Source organism: Hippoglossus hippoglossus, chromosome 4 (genome assembly GCF_009819705.1).
Source record: "Hippoglossus hippoglossus isolate fHipHip1 chromosome 4, fHipHip1.pri, whole genome shotgun sequence".
NCBI lineage: Eukaryota > Metazoa > Chordata > Actinopteri > Pleuronectiformes > Pleuronectidae > Hippoglossus > Hippoglossus hippoglossus.
Genome location: NC_047154.1, coordinates 10,440,045 through 10,459,073, shown reverse-complemented (window position 1 = coordinate 10,459,073; position 19,029 = coordinate 10,440,045). Strand labels below are relative to the sequence as shown.

Below are 19,029 nucleotides of genomic sequence, written 5' to 3'. Positions count from 1 at the left end.
CATAGTGGGACAACATGTTACCATGAACAAAACAGTGAAACAGAACAAGGCCGCAGGGTCTCAACTGTCTCGGGGCTAAATGCTAGACTCCAAATGGATTCATTCAAAAAGGAAGACTTTGTTCAAGAGGGGGAGTGTGATATTACATTTTCAGCATTAAACAGTTTTGTCCTTCTGGTGTTTTTCCTTCCTGTCTACCCAAAATAAATCCTTTCTCCCTCTTAAATTTGCTGATTCATTATGGTAATCGCATGGGTGCACATAAACAATTAGAAAAGGAACCACTCTGCTTTAGTTGTGGTTGTGCAGTGGCTGAACTGTGCGTGTTACCTCATGGCTCGGTGGTCATAGGCCAACTCGTGGATATCGTCATTGCAGGAGTGTCTTAATTGCTGGTTCCTCATGGGATACTGGTGCATGGACGCGTTGGGCTGAGAGGTCGTGTAGAACGGAGGCGGGATGCTGTTACTGGTCTCACTGCGGTAGTCGCTGTCCCTGTCGTCCACGGCGCTGTCGGGGTCCTCGTCTGTTCACACAAACACCAGTCAGTGATCGGACGAAACGAGGGGGCGAGATGAGAGTGATGGACAAAACAGTTGTTTAACGTTTTTCATTTTTGACAAAGGTGGGATTCCTGGAACAATGTGTATAATGTCAGACTGGGTGTCACTGGTGGAACAAATGCAAAATTGACTTTTTCCTTCGAATTTCTATTTGCATTTCTTTTTGAAATTTCTTTTATTCTTATTCATGCACACATGGCATCACATATATTCACACATTTAAAGTGCATAGTTAAATAAAAAACAATTAAAAAAACAGAACAACAACAAAAAAACAAACAAACTAATAAATAAAACAAAACAAAACACTGACAGTTGTAAATAGCGTAGTGTTCTTAATGGGTGTACTTCAATTCATAAAGGCTCAAGGCAAGAAATTGTCCCAGTTCCCTTGTAGATCATATTTGAACGAGTTCTCCAAGAAAGAAAATAATGGAAGCCATAATTCTTCCAGAAAAAAAATCCCCTGCTGTGTCTTTCAACATTAAATATCTCTGAAGGTAAATGTTTTTCATATTTGGTCCAAGGAAATTTATTTTTCCAAAATAGAAGTTTGCATTTCTTTGCTAAATATGTTTTGATAATTAATAGTCTGAATTTATTTTGAAATTGGGCATATCATTTGGTTAGTAAAAGCAAGGGTTAAGGCTATCAACTAATTTTTGTAATCCTAGCATCCCGGTTGTTACTGTGCTCAACATATATCTTCAACAATCACTACAGATTTGATTTTATTGTGCCTTTATTTAATGTAACTCGTGCAGCCTGACTTTATATATCCACTGGGAGAATATGGATCAAAGCAGAAAGGAAATTCAACACACTACACAAGATCTACTGCTACTGCAAGTCATTAGCAGAGGAGCATGAAAGAAACTTAAACCTACTTTGCTGATCTCCCCACAGACTCCAATTACCTGCAAGGAGATGAATGGTTGGAAAAAACTAAATTAGGTTTGGGTTACAAACTAAACACATCATCATTTCACAAATCCATGTAAACAAAGATATAGAGAAGTAAAGCAGGGGGAGACAATTACCATAAAATGCAAATTTCAGTGCAGAGAGTTCATAAGTGACGTAAATCCAGTGTGTGAGTGAAGAAAAGTACAAGGTCTTTAGAGAAGCTTTTTTTTTTTTTTTTTAAATGCTGTCGGCCTTGATGCTGCTAACTAAGAACAGAATAGAATTACCACCCTGAGGTTGTATGACTCTGCCAACCAGTGCAGTTTCAGTCTACAGTCATGTTTTTCCAGACTCATATGAGGTCACCGTGACCTTTGACCACTTCATCTAATCAGTTCATCTGTGAGTCGAAGTGACAGCTGGTCAAATTTTGACGAAATTTTCGATAGGCAGACTTTAGATTTCATTTTCATGTTCAAAAGGCCTAAACATGTGTTATGAGGCCGCTGTGACCTTAACCTTTGGCAACTATATCATATCAGGCAATCCGTGAATCCATGCGAACATTTTGGCCAAATTTGAAAGCATTCTCTCATGGCATTCTTAAAATAACATGTTCACAAGGCAAACAAGGGTTTCGTGAGGTCAGGGTGATCTTGTTCTTTGGCTACCAACATCTAATCAGTTAATCCTTGAGTCCCAGTGAATGTTTTTACCAGATGTAATGAAATTTCCTGATATATCACGTTCACAAGAACATGAGGTCACCATGATCTTGGCCTTTGGCTACCAACATCTAATCAGTTAATCCTTGAGTCCAAGTGAATGTTTGTACCAAATTTGTAGAAATTCTCTAAAGGTGTTTCTGAGATGTTGTGTCCATAAGACCAAAAACAGGTTTTGTGGGGTCGCAGTGTCACACCAAAATCAAATTAGTCCAACTGAATGTTTTTGTCCGATCAAAGAGTTCTTGATATATCATGTTTACAAGAATGGGACGAATGGATGTATGTACAGACGGACATACAACACAAAAACATAACGCTTCCGCTCCTCCAACAGCCAGTGGCCAGAGGCGTTATAAACATTCTCGTGCCGTATCATCTCTGCACACATATACACAAGCATCTTGCCACCAACCAACCCGAACCCTCCACCGATTTGTATGCATGTATCAATCTGCTCCCTGTGTCACCACCGAACAGACGGATGGACGGACAGACAGACAGGGTGATGTGTGTCTGACAACCCAGCATATGTCAGCTCACATGCATTACACATCTAGCACCTCTAAGTCATTGGAGTGCTCAGGCAGGCCTGCATGCGTGATTCATCACATCAGCTTTCCTCCCTCGCTGCACTCATTCTCTGCCTCATCTATCAGCCTCATTTGTACCTCGTGTCTACTCCTGTTCTCAATAAGTCAGGGCGACGGAACAGAGGGAGTAAAAACAGGGAGGCATAAAAAGGACACAGCAGGGAGAGTACAGAGGAAACTGCAGACACTCACAGCACTGTGTGGTTGGTGCGTGCAGCGGCCGCTCCTGCTCCTCCTGATAGGCATACTGAGGAAAAAACAACAGGAGACAGGTCAGAAAATGCACTGAGGTAAATCACTTTTTGTGCTGTTATGGGCATCTATTGAGAGTATGAAAATTCAAAAAGAGAAGGGCTATGAAAGAAAACATGATAAGGCAGAAGGAATAAATAGATGAGGAAACACACATGACGGTGCAAAGAGAGTGATTAGAATGTCGCAAAGTTCTTACATCTTGATCTCTCATGGCGTTAAGTTGTTCAAGTTTCTTGGCCCAGTATCTGGCCTCCTCCTCTGGAATGTCTGCAGCACACAACAAAAACACTTAACATCACACTCGGCTCCGCAAATCAAGCACCTGACATATGAACATCCCTCTCTCTATATACAGTAGTATAGATTACTCTATTGGGAGAGACCATGATCAGGTCCAAGCATAATGATCACTTTAAAGTGTGACTCAACACCAGGCTAGAAAACAGTGATTTACTGCCCTGTCTGTATTACTGGGTGTGTTTAGGTTTAAGATAAAATACAATTATCCTCTATTAGCCCCACAACAGGGACATTTATCATGTTGCAGCAGCAAAGAGACAGCAGCAAAGAGGACAGTCAGAAGACATCATTAAAAGTAATATATTCATAAACATGCAATATAAGCACAAGGATGTATAAAGAAATAGAAAATAGAAATGACATAAGTGTGCTTCGTAACCACACCCTGCAGTGATGTTGTAGGCTTGAGCACAGTCTTATACTCAAAAACAAACCTTACTCATTATATTGAATAAGAATGGTATGAGGTAGCAGCAGCCTTGCAAGTAGTGGTTATACTGCAATAAATACTAATAGTGGTAGGAATAGTATCAAAGGTAGTGTTAGTACTGTAGAAGAAAAGTATTTGTAGAAGAAGTAGTATCAGTGATAGTAGTGCTACTTATGGTCCTGATTATGATGGCGGTAGAGAGAGAAGTAGTTGTACTACAGTAGTAGTAGTACTAGTAGTGACAGTAATTGTTCTTTGCCATTGTTCTTATTCAATTGAAACTCTGAATAAAAATGTTATATTAAAAAGAAAACACACAGAACAAAGCAGAAGGTAAAGTCAATCAAACATCAACGTAAAGGTCAGACCGAGTGGCAGTTCAAAGCGAATGTCGAGCAGCAGCCGGTGAAAGGTCGGGTCTTTGGTTCCACAGATCTCGTTCTCAGCCATGATCACGTTGGAGTCCAGCGTCAGCCACTGACCTGGACCCTCCTGGAAATAAAAGTGGAAAAGGAACGTGATCGGGACAATAAATAAACAGGCCCTTTAGTCTATGATTGTAGTCTGTCATTCCTGGTCTGGCTCTACACCTCTGTATAATGTAAATCACAAATGAATGAACAGAAAACAAAATGGGGATTCAGTCTGATCATCAGGCCGTGGAAAAGGGCAGATTTCCACACAGTGACGACAAGAATCCAGGAAGTCATCGTGATTGGCTGCTGTCCACCAAGAAATATAATTTACTAATACATGCATAAAACACAACTATTTCAAAATACAGTATGTGGCTGAAAGTCATGAGATCACACCAATAATTAGAAAAAAAGCTCAAAGCCCTCTCAGGTCTCACATAATGGCCTTAATCAAAGTAACATGAAAAGTGATGTGTTTTTCATTTTGCAATTATTCATCTCTCATTGCTGTACATGTACAGTGTGGCCAGTGAAACCACATATCGGAGCCGAATAGACAGAGGGAGTGGCAGTGTACCTCATTGGACTGCCGTATGCTGTGCAGGGGGATCCATACGGTGCCCACCATGGTGTCCCAGATCAGCCCTTTATTCCACACCTCAACTGTGAGGCCCAGATCCAGGCGGTTTATTTCACTGTGAGGCAGAGAGAGGGAGAGGGGGGGTTGAGAAAAAGAGAATGTGTTAAGAAAGAAGAGAGAGAAAATTAGACAGAATGATATAAAGAGCTGAGGAGAGACAGGGTTTAGAACAGAAATAGAGTGTGTGCCATCAGGAGCTTCACTTCAACTCGGTGATGAATACACACTGTGAGGGAGATGAGTCACTCCGCACAAGGATGGAGAGAGTAGGTGATCGTCAACCAGGTCGCTGACAAGATATAAGAGGGAGCGAAGACCGAACAACAACAGATACTATTTCTGTTTCCATCATGGAACAGTCATGGACAGTAAACACCACATATAGATTCATCAGAAACGTTTGTAACAGTGAGAATGTCTCATCGTGCTTTTTCTCAAGCCCACTCCTGTTGTAGCCAAACCGAGCAACAGCCTCTGATATTGTAATGATTATTTTTATCTGTACAACTACAAAATGTCCAGATTATTTAAAATTTCCAATTCTCCCTATCAATTTTAATTTTTTGTAATCTATACAACCACTGATATAATCAGAATGAAAAAAGTGCATGTGTGTGTGTCTGCTTCTTATATGTACGCTATGCATGTGCCTGTACTTTTAATGATTCTTTTGTTAATCTATTTATATAATTTCCTCAACATATGATCATGATGATTAATGGCATCATATCTCCACTTGGACCAATGTCTTTTATCCTCTGTCAAAGAATGTGGTGTTATTTTTGTTTAAAATTGTGATTACAATGCATTAAACTGTGGCAAGACAAGCCACGCTTATCTGTTGTTTTTGGCAGGTTTTTATATACACTCTTTGGTGGATGTTCTGAAGTTCTGAAGTGTTCTGAAGCCTGAACTGGGAGAGACCCTCTCGACTGGGTGCGTGAACTCTGCTGGAGTAGCTCAAATAGAGCTGTTATGTCATCTCCCTCTTCAAAGGGAGAGAGAAAGACGAGAAGCAAGTAGAGGGCAAAAATAGGAGGAGGCAGAAATGTCACAGCTGACCCTGTGATGCACAACATCTGTGTACTAAAGAAGTGAAGCCTGAGGTGACATCTCTATTTGTGTGAATTAATATAACCAATTATTTGATAAATATACACAGAAACCCTGTATATATATATATATAGATATATATATATCTATATCTATAGATATATATATATAAAATATGAACCATAGACTAACATCTGCCAGCTGATAGTGTTGTGGTTATATCTTTATTTATTGGAATTATACCAATATAAATATAAGATCATAACTTCAACAGCCAACATATACAATTTTTTGTAAATTTCACCTCTAAAAACCCACCTATTTAGTCTGGCTTTTATGTATTGTTTTATAATTTAATGTTTTTAATATTTATCTTATTTTATTTTTTTAAATACGATCTTTGTGGTGATTACATATATTTTATTATCTTAACTTTCTTTTTTGTTGTCTTCCATATTATTTAGCTTTGGGAATGCATATATTAAAATCTAAATGGTTTTAACAGATTTTTAACATCTTGTGTTTTGTCAATCACCTGTAAAGCACTTTCAACTGCATTTGGCTTGTTTGAAAAGAGCTTTATAAATTGATTGATAGATTGATATTATTTGCACAAAAGTTGATTTAATAAGAGTTTCACTCAGAGTTTACAAAAATGTTAAAACTAAAAAGCTGCTCTGATAGTGAAAGCTGGAGTTAAAGTAAACAGTGAGCTTCATACTTAATAACGTTGATGCAGCAGAACCAGAGATTTTGACTTTTTAATTCCATACATTCTTCTTCCTCTATAAACCCTGGCACCACCATTACCCACAATGCAATGTAAACATTTTACTGCCTTACTTTAGGGGGACAAATTCAACAGGAAGCAATGCTCCGTTGACCTGAGAAAAGTCAAAACGCTCTCTATATCGAAACAATATAACCCCATTCATAGTTTGTGGGTCCAAGTGAGGATACATTTAATGGGAACAATGAGAGAAAAAATAAGAGAGGTCTGAAGAAGAGGGAATATGGTAAAAAATTGTGAATTAAAATTGAGTAGCACTGTCCCCCATTTAATCCCCTAATAAAAAGTCAAAGAGGAGGACATGCAGTAAAGAGGGGAACGACATGCTGAGTTAAAAGAGGGGTGGAAGACGGAGAGAAAGAAAGAAAAGAATCACTCACAACATGAAGTCCTGCTCCCAGCACGGCTGACTGCCGCGCACAGCGATGGTGGTGCTCTTAACATTCTGCACCTTCAGGGTCACGTATGTGTTAAATTTCTCTGTGAAAAAGAAAAAGAGTGTTGGTTAGGCTATACCAATGAGTATGTGTTTAACAGCATTCAGCGAAACTAAATAAGATATGGCTGATCTCCCGAGGTCGAAGGCCATTACTCACCTTGGGGTCCATCAAGCTTGGCTTTCTTCACTGTAAACAAATTGAGAAAAGAATGGAGAAATTAGTCTATGGAAAGAGTCAGAAATATATGGCACCCCTCATGAAAACACGTTTAAATTCACTAAATCCAGATTCTTTTTTGCCACTGCAACAAATTGGACACAGTCATAAATATCAGTCTCCCAAACATACCACATTTTTTCATCAAGACGCATGAATTATTGTTTTAGAAATTAACAAATATGTTCAAAATCATTGTATGTAAAAAAAACAAAAAAAACTGGATCATCCCTGGGATCTGCCTCTGCACCAAAATTGAATGCATCCTTTCCTGACCCAGTTTTGTGGTATTTCGACAGTTAGTTTTTGCAGAATCCTGCCAAATAATAGACAAACGTAGACGAAAACATAACCTTCTTGTCGAAGGTAATTATATAAAGGTAAGATTTCAAATTTTTATGCTCTGAAGCTCTGAGCGACTCCATGAAGGCTCGTCTTATGCTTAGTGTCGTGCGACTCTACCCTACAGTCCAGACAGACCACTGCCTGTAGCTTGTGTGCAAGTTTGTCTGGTTGGTGATTGACAGGCGCCTGGCATTTGAGAGAGAGAGGGAGGAGGAGGAGGAGGAGGGAGAGGAGGGGGGTGGTGCTCTTCTCAACCCTGGGACTCCGCCATCCTCTTTGGGCAGAATGCCAGGATCTCAATATGAAAGACTGCATCTGTTCATCAGATTTCAGGGTCTATGAGTCACAGGGGGCCAGGAGGGCAGTTTGTGCAGGTGACAGTGAAAAGGTGATGCCAGGGGGGAGAGTGGCCATAAGCCTCTATGATGTGTGTGTGTGTGAGTTCCTGCGTGGTCGTCGACAGGGGGTGGTGGATAAAAGGACTCCTCAACACAGGGACCTCTGGAGGAACCAGACTGACTTTTATAGCCACAGTGACGTCAGGAGCCGTTCCATTATTCATTCAATCCTGCACCCTGCTGATGCCCAGCGTCCCCATGTTCTGCAGTGAGGCATTAATATTCACAGCTCTGCTTTTTAATCCCTGCTGATTGCCTCTTTTCACTGATGTTACATTTAGGGAAAGAAATACAGCAACTTAGCGTCATTTAAAATCGATCTAATCAGGCCACAACAACAAGCCCTTAATAAATCCTCTGAGTGTGTGTGTGGCTGTAAGAAGAATGCTTTCAAAATGTATGACCTACAGTCCAGCTGTTTAAAATAGGAGCTGAATATATAAATATAGACTCCCACTTATTCAATCAAGAAAAATTACAGTTGCAAAAGTGATGCCGATAAAGAAACACATTCAGAGTCGGTGACAGCCAAGCAGGTATGATAATCACTGTGGACAAATTTGCTTCTAAAAATAGCCTAACCCCAGCAAACCCCCTTGGGATCCTGCTTATCACTTAAATATCTCTCTGATTCATGAGGCAGGTGGCAGAGTACAAGGTGCGGTGGAGCATATGTGCTACTTATCCAACTTCAAAGTGAAATCCCCCTGCTGGTATTAAAGCTGCTGTCAGGGGCAGTCACGCCTAAGGGGGTACAGAGGGTTCATTTCGGTGGAAGTACCGAATATATACATTTGTAAAAGAGACATTCAAATGGATTATTTCTTTGCTTCATACAGACAGTAAGTAACAGATGCATCCTCAGCTGCACCCTTGCCAACGCTGTCAAACGCTGCGCCCTCCTCACCGTCAGCCAGTCGTCAGCTCTCTCTCTCTCTCGCTCTCTCTCTCGCTCTCTCTCTCTCTCTCTCTCAATCACTTGCTCCTACAAGCTTCCCCTGCCATGTGGCAAGTATGCACGTGTGCTCCCTTTCTATCTCTTTCGCTTGTGCTCCATTAATCTCTGTGTGCAGCCGGATGCGGGCAGAGCGCGCTGCATCCCCAACACTAAAAATAACCACTTCAGTGTGACAAGGGTGGGGGGTTTGCCGGAAAAGGGGGGTGGGGTGCTCACAGCTCACAGGCATGAGACTAAACCAACATCGCTGTGGTTACAGAAAAGAGGAGGGAGGAGAAGGCAGTAGGTGTAACATATTTTCTGCAAATCGTGGAGTCCCCACAGCAGTAATTACAGGACCTCATTTTCTCTTTCTTTGCTGGAGGAAAATTGGACAAATACTTTTACTGATGCCCGGTGCAGATAAGCCTTTTTTTAGGTTTCAAACAGGCCACATCTCAGAATTAGACACCAGGAAAAACACTAAAAACCTGTAGGCAAGAGATGGACGGAAAAAAACTTCTACAGATTACGACAAAAAAATGAGAAACGATGGAAGTAAAACTGAGAGGTCATTACAGCGCACTCCTGTCTGCTCTGCTGGATAACATTCAGTCACACTCTTGAACAATACCTGAGGGAATACTGTGTGTTAGTGATGCTGATTAGAGTGTAACTGTTAAAAAAGTACTACGGTCACTGGTGACTGCACTCCTCTCATAAGCACTAATTCACGTCTGCTAATGAAGAAGCTTAACAATCAAACTTAAGACTTTATAGAGGATATAAACAGTACGTAATGATGTTGCCTTTGCATCATTAACCACATAATATGAATGCTGTGTTTTAACTACTATTGATATTTACAATAAATCCAGTTGTTCCTATTTCCAGAATCACAATAACTCTATTAACTTCACCAAGGAGGTTATGTTTTCACCCCACCCTTTGCTTGTAAGCAGGATTACCCAAAGTCACTGAAATGATTGGTGCCCAACATGGTGGAGGGACACGGGCCAGGAAATCAACTTATTGGGAAAAATGAATTGTTTGATGAGAACAAATCAGACATACTTATGGTGTTGAGATTTAAGAGTTTGTACAAATTGGTGCAGATTGTCCGACTACTTCCTTTTTCATATTATTTTTCTATTATAAGAGCTAGACGGACATGTGTGGGATGGTTGGGTCTTGGCGGAGGTATGTGCTTCTCTGAGTGCCATAGTAGTGACAGTAATATAACACTGTGTTTTAAATGTAATAAGACAACAAACAACAGAGGCTAAGGATGGTTTGACTTGGTTAACTTATATTAATTTATAGTGTCTGACAAAGGTGACTACTTTTACCAAGGTTCTCAATGATCTGATCACATATGTTAGAAATGCACTCAGTAGAGCATGTACCTCCGCCAAGGCCCAACAGTCTGTGTAAATCAAAACAAACTTACAGCTGAAACCACTTTACATTTATCAGCAACACATTGGTGGTAGTTACAGGTTTCTAGCCCTGATACAGTGGCTGAACAAAGCCTGCACACCTAAACCAAGTTTAAATCCACTAGATACAGATTTCTATTGATACCAACTCCCTAATTATGTCTGAATTGTTTTTGCGTAAGATTCTTTGACAAATCAACGAAAGTGTTGAAAAGTTTTTTTCCGCAGAAAGATCCTGGATCTGTCCAAAATTTGAAAATGTAACCTTCTTGTTGGAGGTAATTATATTAATGCAAAAAGGCGTAAGTAATACAGACGTCTGTCATGGTTTGCTCTGTTATACAGTTGTAACGTGTGAATTGACATCTCTAGGGATGACAGTGAATGGAGAGCTGTCAGATCTGAATATGCTTATTCAGCTTGTGTGACACAGGCTATCATTTTAAAGACTAAATCTAACATCACAAGACGTGGGAGCAGAACATGCACAGGCGATGTCACATCACTGCAATGTTCATATCAGCCTGTAACCATTTCACCAAGGTGAACACCTATACTCATCATCCTCTTCATAACTTCATTCTGCTCACAGCCACAGTGAAAAAATATAATATCAATATAAACCTAGCTGCAGGCCTGCAACAGAGAGTGAAGGAACTAATGAGAAAATGGCAGCAGAGACCTAAAATACCATTGGGGTTGCCATGCCAACAAAGCTTCAGGACAAGAAGGGGCCACCAATGAGCCTGAATCTCAATCCTGACATTGGCGGTATCAGATGGTGTCAACACACAGAAGCAGCATCTTCATTAACACTTTAAGTCTGCTCCTTTAGAGGAAGTGTAAATAAAACCTTACGAGGGGGGAGAATTTCTAACCATAATAAATCAACACATTCAGATTCTTCATAAAATCCTGAATCTAAAGCTGTCTTAAGTGGTTTAAACTTCCGGGTTCCCAAATCTGCAGCTGACCAGGCGTCATTGAGGTGCTCGGAGGAGATCCGCTGCATGATAATAGTAGGCCTCTTTAATTCCCTTGACATTTGCAGAAATCTGTCCACCCAGTTTTCCCCTTGACATTTATACGTAACAATTTATGTTATACCTGACAGCAAAAGACTCCTGATTAAAATAAAGTGAATTTTGATAAATGGAGGTCTTCACTCACTTGTCTGAAACTCCTGATACAAAAATGTCAGTCAGACCCAAATCATAAATCAATCAAAAACAACACAACTACAAATCTTCACAGGTTTACACTAAATGTAGTGTAAATAGCCTATAAATGACATTTAAAGGTTTGTAACCAGATTTTATTGGGGTCCAGGTTCTATGTCTCTGCCACATAGACTTAACTGAAAAAATACAAATACATCAGTGACTGGAGAAAGATATTTGAAAAGAAGTCATTCCACGACACTGTTATAAATCAGGCTTCTTAGAAGGAAACCAAAACAACCATTTGAAGAGTCTTGAATTGTTCAAAAGCACAACAGACTGTTTGTTGTTGTAGAGCTCAATGAATAGGAGAACGATCATTTAAAAATCTAATCTAATCTGTTGTGAAAATCCTAATGTAAAGAAACCCTTTATATGCTTTTTTTCCCGCACATTTACGGATGAAAACCGAGGAGACGTCTGCACCAGTAATGACTTGTAGTCATGAAACACATGCAGGCACAAACTGCGAGTGGAGCAACCTACATCTGGTTTTACCTTGTTTGACAGCGGCTGCCAGAAAGCATACACCGACACCATAAATCGATCCTTAAATGTTGTAGTGATCCCAGGTTTGGTGAAACGAGCCAGGGCAGGCAGGTCGTGCTCATGGCTGACAGTGGGAGTGAATATCAGGGTAAAAGACAATCAAACGCTATAGGTGATGATGGGAGGTATTCGCCTTATTAGTGAGATGTGCGCGAAATAAACTGCAAATAAGATTTATGAGCGTAATAGCTAATCCCCAACAGGGATGGATGCATCCTCACAGGTCACCCCCTCCACAAAAAGCCGACAAGATGCGACTTGGATTTATTTAATGTGGAGGAAATCGAAAGCAAGTCGTGCCAGATTATTGCTCATTCGTTGCTCTTACCTCCAACACACAGCAATGACATTTCTTATGAGCGCCTTTGGCACCGGGTCCAGCTTCTTCACCAGCTTCCTCCACTGAGCTAATCTGTGCGGCAGCGCAGCCGGGGAGAGGGTCGCGGGGCTGCGGACGGGTAGAAGCCTGCCGTCGGCAGCAGAGCCGGGGCCTGGCGGGGCTCGTTCCGCTGCTCAGTAAAACAACTCTTCGCTGTTTCAGGCCGAGCTCCGGAGTGGTAAACCCGTCTGTCCTCGTTTTAGTGGCGCGTCTGTCCAAATCTGAGACTTTTCCGCCGACCACCTTCTCTCTCTCAGCTCTCCGCTCCCCAGCACTCAGCCATCTTGTTCAGCTTCAGCACCACCGCCGCGTGGACAGCTCCTGGCAGTGACGTCAGGTCGGAGGTCTGTGGTGAGACTCCCCCACCAGAGTGTATGTGTTTGTACGTTTGAACGAGCATCTATACGACATCTATTCAAGAGTTCTTCTTAAGCTCCTGAGACTTTACACCTTTTATCTCACCACTATCTCTTTGGGAATATTGCAATTCTTCTTCAGTCAATGCCATAATATATAGGACTACGTTTTGGAGAATAAAAATAAAGAACAAGTTAAACTTTCAACCACCTTGCAAACAATGACATGAAAACCACTTGCTGATTATCAAGTGTTTGTCCTTTGCTTTTCATGAAGAAGGGTTTAAAACCACAACCTTCACTCAGGAGCAAAATACTGTCTTTAAACTTAATAGAAATAATAATGTGACATTTGTTGTGATAATTATCAAAATTGACTGATATGGAAATGTTTATCTTAATGTATTTTTTGGCCACATCTTCCAGCCCTACTTTGAAAGAAACAATAGAACTCCAAAAGAAAGCGGACAGGGCAAGAATTACTGGGCATCAGTTAGTTAAAGAAAATTCTTCTTCTCATACATTGACAGCAAAAGTGAAAAAAAGAAGCAAGGCGCGCGCGCACGCACGCACACGCGCACACACACACACACACACGTTATGAACCAACTGATTAATCAGGGGGCTAAATAGATAGATTAACCAATGATGAAAATAATTATAGCCCCAATATGAGGTGATGTAGGTGGGTGATAATTAAGCAGATGGACTGTTGGTGCTTATAGAAAGACAAAATATCATAATTAAATGGTAAATAGCTGTATTTATATAGCATTTTCTAGTCTTGATGACCACTCAAAGCACTTCACAGTACAGTTTTTGCCATTCACCCATTCATACAGTGCATCTATGTGCAGAAATTTCACTCAATCACACATTACTTAGAAACCAAGTACACTTCACTGCCCGCATTATGGGAGACTGGGATCACCCTGACGACCTGCTAGTTGTTAGTGGACGACCCTCTCTACCGCCTGAGCCACAGCCACCCGTAATTGGCGCAGGATATCAATCTTTGAGCCTTGGTCTGACTGAGTGAGTTTCTCATTGACAACATCTAAATCAGTCTCAATCTTTAAATTCAGTGTAAACTGTGTTGCATATTTTAAACAGATAATCTCAATGTCAATTAAAAGACAAAAAAACAAACAGATACACCCTTTAACTCTGGTCTCGCTTCGGCTGTGGGCCAACAGCTCCCCCTGCTGGTACACAACACCCTTTACAACTTTACAGTCCTCAGGGTCAGAGCACCAAAATTATACAAATGCACATTTTACCTTAACGCAAGTTCTTCTGGGATTGGATCTAAACTTAAGATGTGACATTTAAAAAAACAATGCACCAATGACAATTAAAACATTTCAAGCTGCACACACACTCACCCTTTTGTTGGAAACATTTTCAATATGGTTTAATGAACATTTAAGAAAAATACAAATATATAATATTCTGACATGTTTATCTGCTCATTGATCCCACTACCTGCCATCATCAATGTAAATTCAAACATGCGCAGTAAACCAGAACATTACATTTTCAATCCCTTCCAGTTTGTTTTTTCATGCAGTCTAAATAACACTATGTACACCCGCCCACCACATACCTAATGACATTTAATGTAAACTGATTATTAGTCTGGCCTTATTGGACAGCTCATAGGGCCGGTGAGCAACTGTTGATACAAAGCTACACAATAGAGTTAGGGTCAATCTAAATTTACTTATGGCATCCGAGAAGGTAAAATTACTGTACATTACATTTAATGAAATTCCTGAACTTTAAAAACCCTTAACACCACCCCACAGATTTATATTCACAAGAAAAATAATGTGTGTGAATACACACATTCATAAAGAAAAGTTATGTGGTGTTTTGAAATGTTTGTACCCTTGTCTTCCCTATCCTTGAGATAGCCACGTGCGTTGTTGAATGGCACTAGTTTGAGCTAATACCACATGTCCATCACCTGTCGCTCTGCTGCAGGAATCAAAGGCTCTTCAGATGGAGTCTCCTCATAACTTCTCACTGACAAGAAAAAAGTCCATTCACACGGAGAAAGAAGACGACATTCAGGGATACAATTTAAATATGGTCTTCAAAACTTGAGAGCTCAGAATTGGAAAAAGGATAATCATGATAGACAAAGGCCCAATGATAGTGTGCGACTTTTAATAATGTTTATTTTGACGTGCTTCTTCTCTCCTGAGGGTCTCTGCCTCTCTGACTAATCAGAGCTACAAAGTTTACAATAGATACTAACTATTTTGGAGTAAATTCTAATTTTTTATCTACCTGACACTTGAACATGATGGTTAAGTTTAAGTGTTTCTCCAACTTTAAAACAATTTAAACAGTGAGGAAATGTGTGGTCACTGTATACTACACAGAACCTCAACCATTTTTGATGATGATGAAACATTTAAAAACTGCCAGTTGAATAACCTCAGGGTCGATTATCGTGCTGGAATAGCTGCATGCGTGTGTGCACAAATTAAGTCAGCAAAGCATGTCTGTGATCAGTAGATGTATCAGTGGTCAGATACAGATTAAATGCACAAGTCTGGTGTGACACACCCATGGTATGTATGTAAAAGAGGTTTCAGTTACCTGTCAAGATGAGAGAGGACCTCACAAAGCTGGGTAAGCAGGGCACGGTGCTTGTGTGGGTTTCCCTCCAGCGCGCCACTGAGACAACTCAGGTATGAGTCCAGGTTCCCAAGAGAGGCTGTCTCACCTGTACCTGTCCAGGAAAAAAAATATCTTTACACATTATTGAATATTTGATTTTTCAAATGGAAAATATGTAATTTATGCACTAATATAGCAGTTCCTAGGACAGTACAGTTTTTAATTACAGCCAGATATTTAAAATGAGGAGCAGACCAGTCACCTAACATTATAGGCGTTTTCAAAATGAGACATTAAACTAAATGAACCTGGCATGAAGACATAACCTTTATCAAATATCATGCAGGAGTGACTGCTTACCTGGCAGTGGGACTGATGAGAGACTGTTAACCAGCGTGTGTTTAATGGCCAGTAAGTGTTGCTGAAGAGCCTGGGTGCGCTTCTCATCCAGCCCCAGTTCAGCCTCCAGGCGCTCTTTGGCGTTGTACATGTCCTTGATGTGCCGCTGCAACACTGCGTTCTGCTCCTCAAACTCAATGTTGGCCTTACGAAGCCGCCGCAACTCAGCCTCTCGAGCTGAAACGGCAAAGAGTGAAATAAAAAAGATTTGATGAGAAGATGAGATTGTGTGTTGGTAGAATTGAAACTGAAAAAGCATTACATCGATGTGATCACCTCTCTTAGCATGATGTCCAGGCGCCACCTCTGTTAATGTCCTATTAGTATAATAGGTAATGGCATAATTCTGCCCTAGCATTAGTACCTAGCCATGCTGAAAATATGCCTTGTGCTTTATTTCTCATGTGATTATTTCCATTTTCAGGTTTTTCCTTACCTTTGTTCTGGTCAAGGAACTCCTCTGTGAAGATAGGGATGTCAAATCTGCTTGGGAGGTCAGAAGCCTGGAGGACAAAATGCACAACTTAGCTCTGTGCAATTTACTCTATAAAAATATTGAAGAATATGTGGTGACAAGTTAGTGTACCTTTGGTAAAGATGACCCTGAACTAGTACTGATGATGACAGATGGAGAGTCTTCTGAAAGAGAAAACTGTATGTCCATAATACAGCTCAGATGGAACAGAGAAGTTGAATAATAATATACAGTATCTTGCCAGTTGCCCTGATGACGGTGGTTATTTTACAGGTAGTAACTAATAAAAACACACATGCACAACAGTAATCAATATGACAAACATTAGTTGAGTAGAAGTCAGTGTTCACCTTTCTTGATCCTTTTGTCTTGTATCTTAGCAGTGGTGATCTGATAGGCCTCAGTCTGCTGATATTCCTTCAATTCCTGTGCATATTGCATCTTCTCCCGCTCCGCCTCGTCCAGATAGCGCTGCCGGTACACAAACAATGTTCAGGGAAAAAATCGAACTTACTTAATGACACATTCTGGAATTTTATTAATATATTGTTTTGAAATCTTGGCAATTTTATCATAAAAAATTTGTAATTGCTAAAATACAGGTGTTTAAAAAATAACACCTATTATATTCCTGACTTGATTTCCATGAGTCATCATGGATTCCAACAGGACCAGTAAGAAAGTACCTGGTGCACTGAATATACTGTGTCAATATATATATTTTTTTTTTTACTCGAAATGTTACCTGTTTGTCATTTGGCGCTAAACGTGTCCACTCTGCTCCGAGTCTTTTGGTGATTTCGGGAAAAGGTAAGTCAGGGTATCGGGCCCTCATTAGTTCCCGCCGCTCGTTCAGGAAGCGCACATATCCTGTTACTGGTGCCTTAGGACCATTTGGTAGCACCTTTTTTCTTTTCTTTCCCTTTGGCCAGCCTCTCTTCTTGGGCTACAGAGAGAGGAAGAATGACACTCTGGTGAGTGGAGAGGCTTGTCATTTGTTTGGTTTGTAAATGTGATGTTTAAACATGTTGAAAAACAAATTCAAATTTCACGTTTCGTCCAACCAACATCCCATAATGAAAAACATATTCAATGCCCTATAGAACCAACATTTCTGGCATCTTTGCTTAAATAATTACAATTAATAAATCAGTTGTTCCAGCTGTACTGCACACACTGATCAGTGTAACTTCGGGGTTCCTGCAGGTTTCAAGGACTTTTTTAGAAAAAAAATGAAGGAAATGTAAGATATATGTCAAGTACGACAGAAACCACATTCTTCTATTTTAAGGCCATTTAAGAGGCTATGGGTTTAGTAACGCTGTTCAATTGTGTACCATTATACTGATAATGAATTTTTACTGTCAGCTCCCCATTATATACTATAAAAAACACTACAAACATGTATACTATTTATATTTTCCCGTGAAGTCCAGGGGATGGGGGGAGTAACATGCTTAAAGTAAAACCAGGCAGAAAGGAAAGAGCGAAGCTGATATACAGAATAATTGATATTGTATTTACATATTTATAAAATAAACACTTGGTTCTATTGACTCCGGGAGTTGTCGTGAAGGCAGAGAACGTGCATTCAGTCAACCTCAACCCAACATTAGAACCTTTATGTACGGTGCATTATTCCAGAACTGCTGCAACAAAAGAGTGACTATTTGTGCATAAAGTAAACAACACATGTCCTCAGATCTGTACTTTGAAAACCTGACAGCCTTATTGCCGCATAGAGGAGGCAAAGTCTAAATGATTTGACGTTGACCGTGGTCACCTCCTCTTGGGTCTGGTCGGCTGAATGCGAGGCTCTGAGCTGCTGTGAGGCATCACCCTGCTCCTGTTTGATCCCCCCCATGGGCTTCTTCCCGAGAAACCGACTGTGTTCAGGCGGAAACTGGCCTTTATCCGCTGGGGTCGTGCCTTGGTAAAGTGTCTGTGCAAAATAATATAGGAGAAAAAGATTTAAAACAAGAGGCGAGAGATTGTTAATTGTGGTATTACTGTCCCCGCAGCTATTCCGCTTGGTAAGCTAACCTGCCTGCTAGCTGTTCATACACACACACGCACACAAAAAGGTAACACAACACACTCGCTCTCCCGAAGGAGCAAATATTACGCAGCAAAATACGCAATTTTACTTTAAAGTACAAACTACACACTGGGGACAGTTGGAGTTTTTTAACAAGTAGTTGTACTTCTTATCTAAACCTTATTATTACTCACCGACAATGAAGTCCTCGTCCAAACAGGAAGAGAAGACTGCCTGTTATCTGATTGGTCGAAACGGATACTCCTGATTGGCTGGATGGCTGTGAACCCCTCCCCCACTCGTTCTACTAGTTCGATACTTTAGGTTCCTCTAGTTTTCTCTGTTAAATAACATCCATCACTTATGCTCCACTGATGATGGTGCATCATGTGCGAAAAAATGTTCATGAAATCCCTGGAACTGACGAAAGACTGGAAACACATTTATTTTCTTATTATAAAATATTTCAATTTACTTGTATTATATTTTACTTTTATTTTTGAAAGGCTTCCATTTTTATACAATGTTTGTTAAAT

General features: G+C 40.3%; 2 protein-coding genes across 14 annotated transcripts in view; both read right to left on the bottom strand.

The window, feature by feature from the left end:
• Positions 1–12,963, bottom strand: part of unc13a (unc-13 homolog A (C. elegans)) — a 49,211-nt gene extending 36,248 nt beyond the window's left edge. For 5 of the 10 annotated variants that reach the window (XM_034581885.1, XM_034581888.1, XM_034581889.1 and 2 more), the window contains exons 1-9: positions 12,544–12,963; positions 7,268–7,297; positions 7,052–7,151; positions 4,766–4,883; positions 4,141–4,264; positions 3,239–3,309; positions 2,980–3,034; positions 1,451–1,480; positions 331–526 (exon numbers count right to left, since the gene is read on the bottom strand). In XM_034581885.1, coding sequence (XP_034437776.1) covers positions 331–526; positions 1,451–1,480; positions 2,980–3,034; positions 3,239–3,309; positions 4,141–4,264; positions 4,766–4,883; positions 7,052–7,151; positions 7,268–7,297; positions 12,544–12,565 — 746 coding nt within the window. In that variant the 5' untranslated portion in view covers positions 12,566–12,963. The remainder of the gene's footprint in view (positions 1–330; positions 527–1,450; positions 1,481–2,979; positions 3,035–3,238; positions 3,310–4,140; positions 4,265–4,765; positions 4,884–7,051; positions 7,152–7,267; positions 7,298–12,543) is intronic. The other 5 variants (XM_034581890.1, XM_034581892.1, XM_034581896.1 and 2 more) reach the window with 2 other exon arrangements.
• A 1,374-nt stretch (positions 12,964–14,337) lies between these two features.
• hmg20b (high mobility group 20B) lies at positions 14,338–18,788 on the bottom strand. Of its 4 annotated transcripts, XR_004613541.1 has the most exons (10): positions 18,688–18,788; positions 18,239–18,397; positions 17,201–17,401; positions 16,806–16,926; positions 16,567–16,619; positions 16,417–16,483; positions 15,942–16,157; positions 15,561–15,693; positions 14,881–14,978; positions 14,338–14,841 (listed from the first exon to the last, which is right to left on the bottom strand). XR_004613541.1 is itself a non-coding variant. In XM_034581917.1 (9 exons), exons 2-9 carry the CDS (start codon positions 18,317–18,319, stop codon positions 14,966–14,968), a joined length of 885 nt encoding a protein of 294 aa, XP_034437808.1. In that variant the 5' UTR covers positions 18,320–18,397; positions 18,688–18,788; the 3' UTR covers positions 14,338–14,965. The 4 variants fall into 4 exon arrangements, 3 of the variants coding, with proteins under 3 accessions (XP_034437808.1, XP_034437810.1, XP_034437809.1); XM_034581917.1 differs by having other exon boundaries at positions 14,338–14,978; XM_034581919.1 differs by having other exon boundaries at positions 14,338–14,978; positions 16,567–16,616.
• Positions 18,789–19,029: the final 241 nt, after the last annotated feature.

What these genes read in the sequence shown, in the direction of transcription:
- hmg20b (XM_034581917.1), bottom strand. Translation starts at nt 18,319, where the DNA reads ATGGGGGGGATCAAACAGGAGCAGGGTGATGCCTCACAGCAGCTCAGA. An exon ending in CCGACCAGACCCAAGAGGAG is followed by an intron (nt 17,402 to 18,238) that starts GTGACCACGGTC and finishes CTCTCTCTGTAG; the next exon opens with CCCAAGAAGAGAGGCTGGCC. An exon ending in AGACAAAAGGATCAAGAAAG is followed by an intron (nt 16,620 to 16,805) that starts GTGAACACTGAC and finishes TTTCTCTTTCAG; the next exon opens with AAGACTCTCCATCTGTCATC.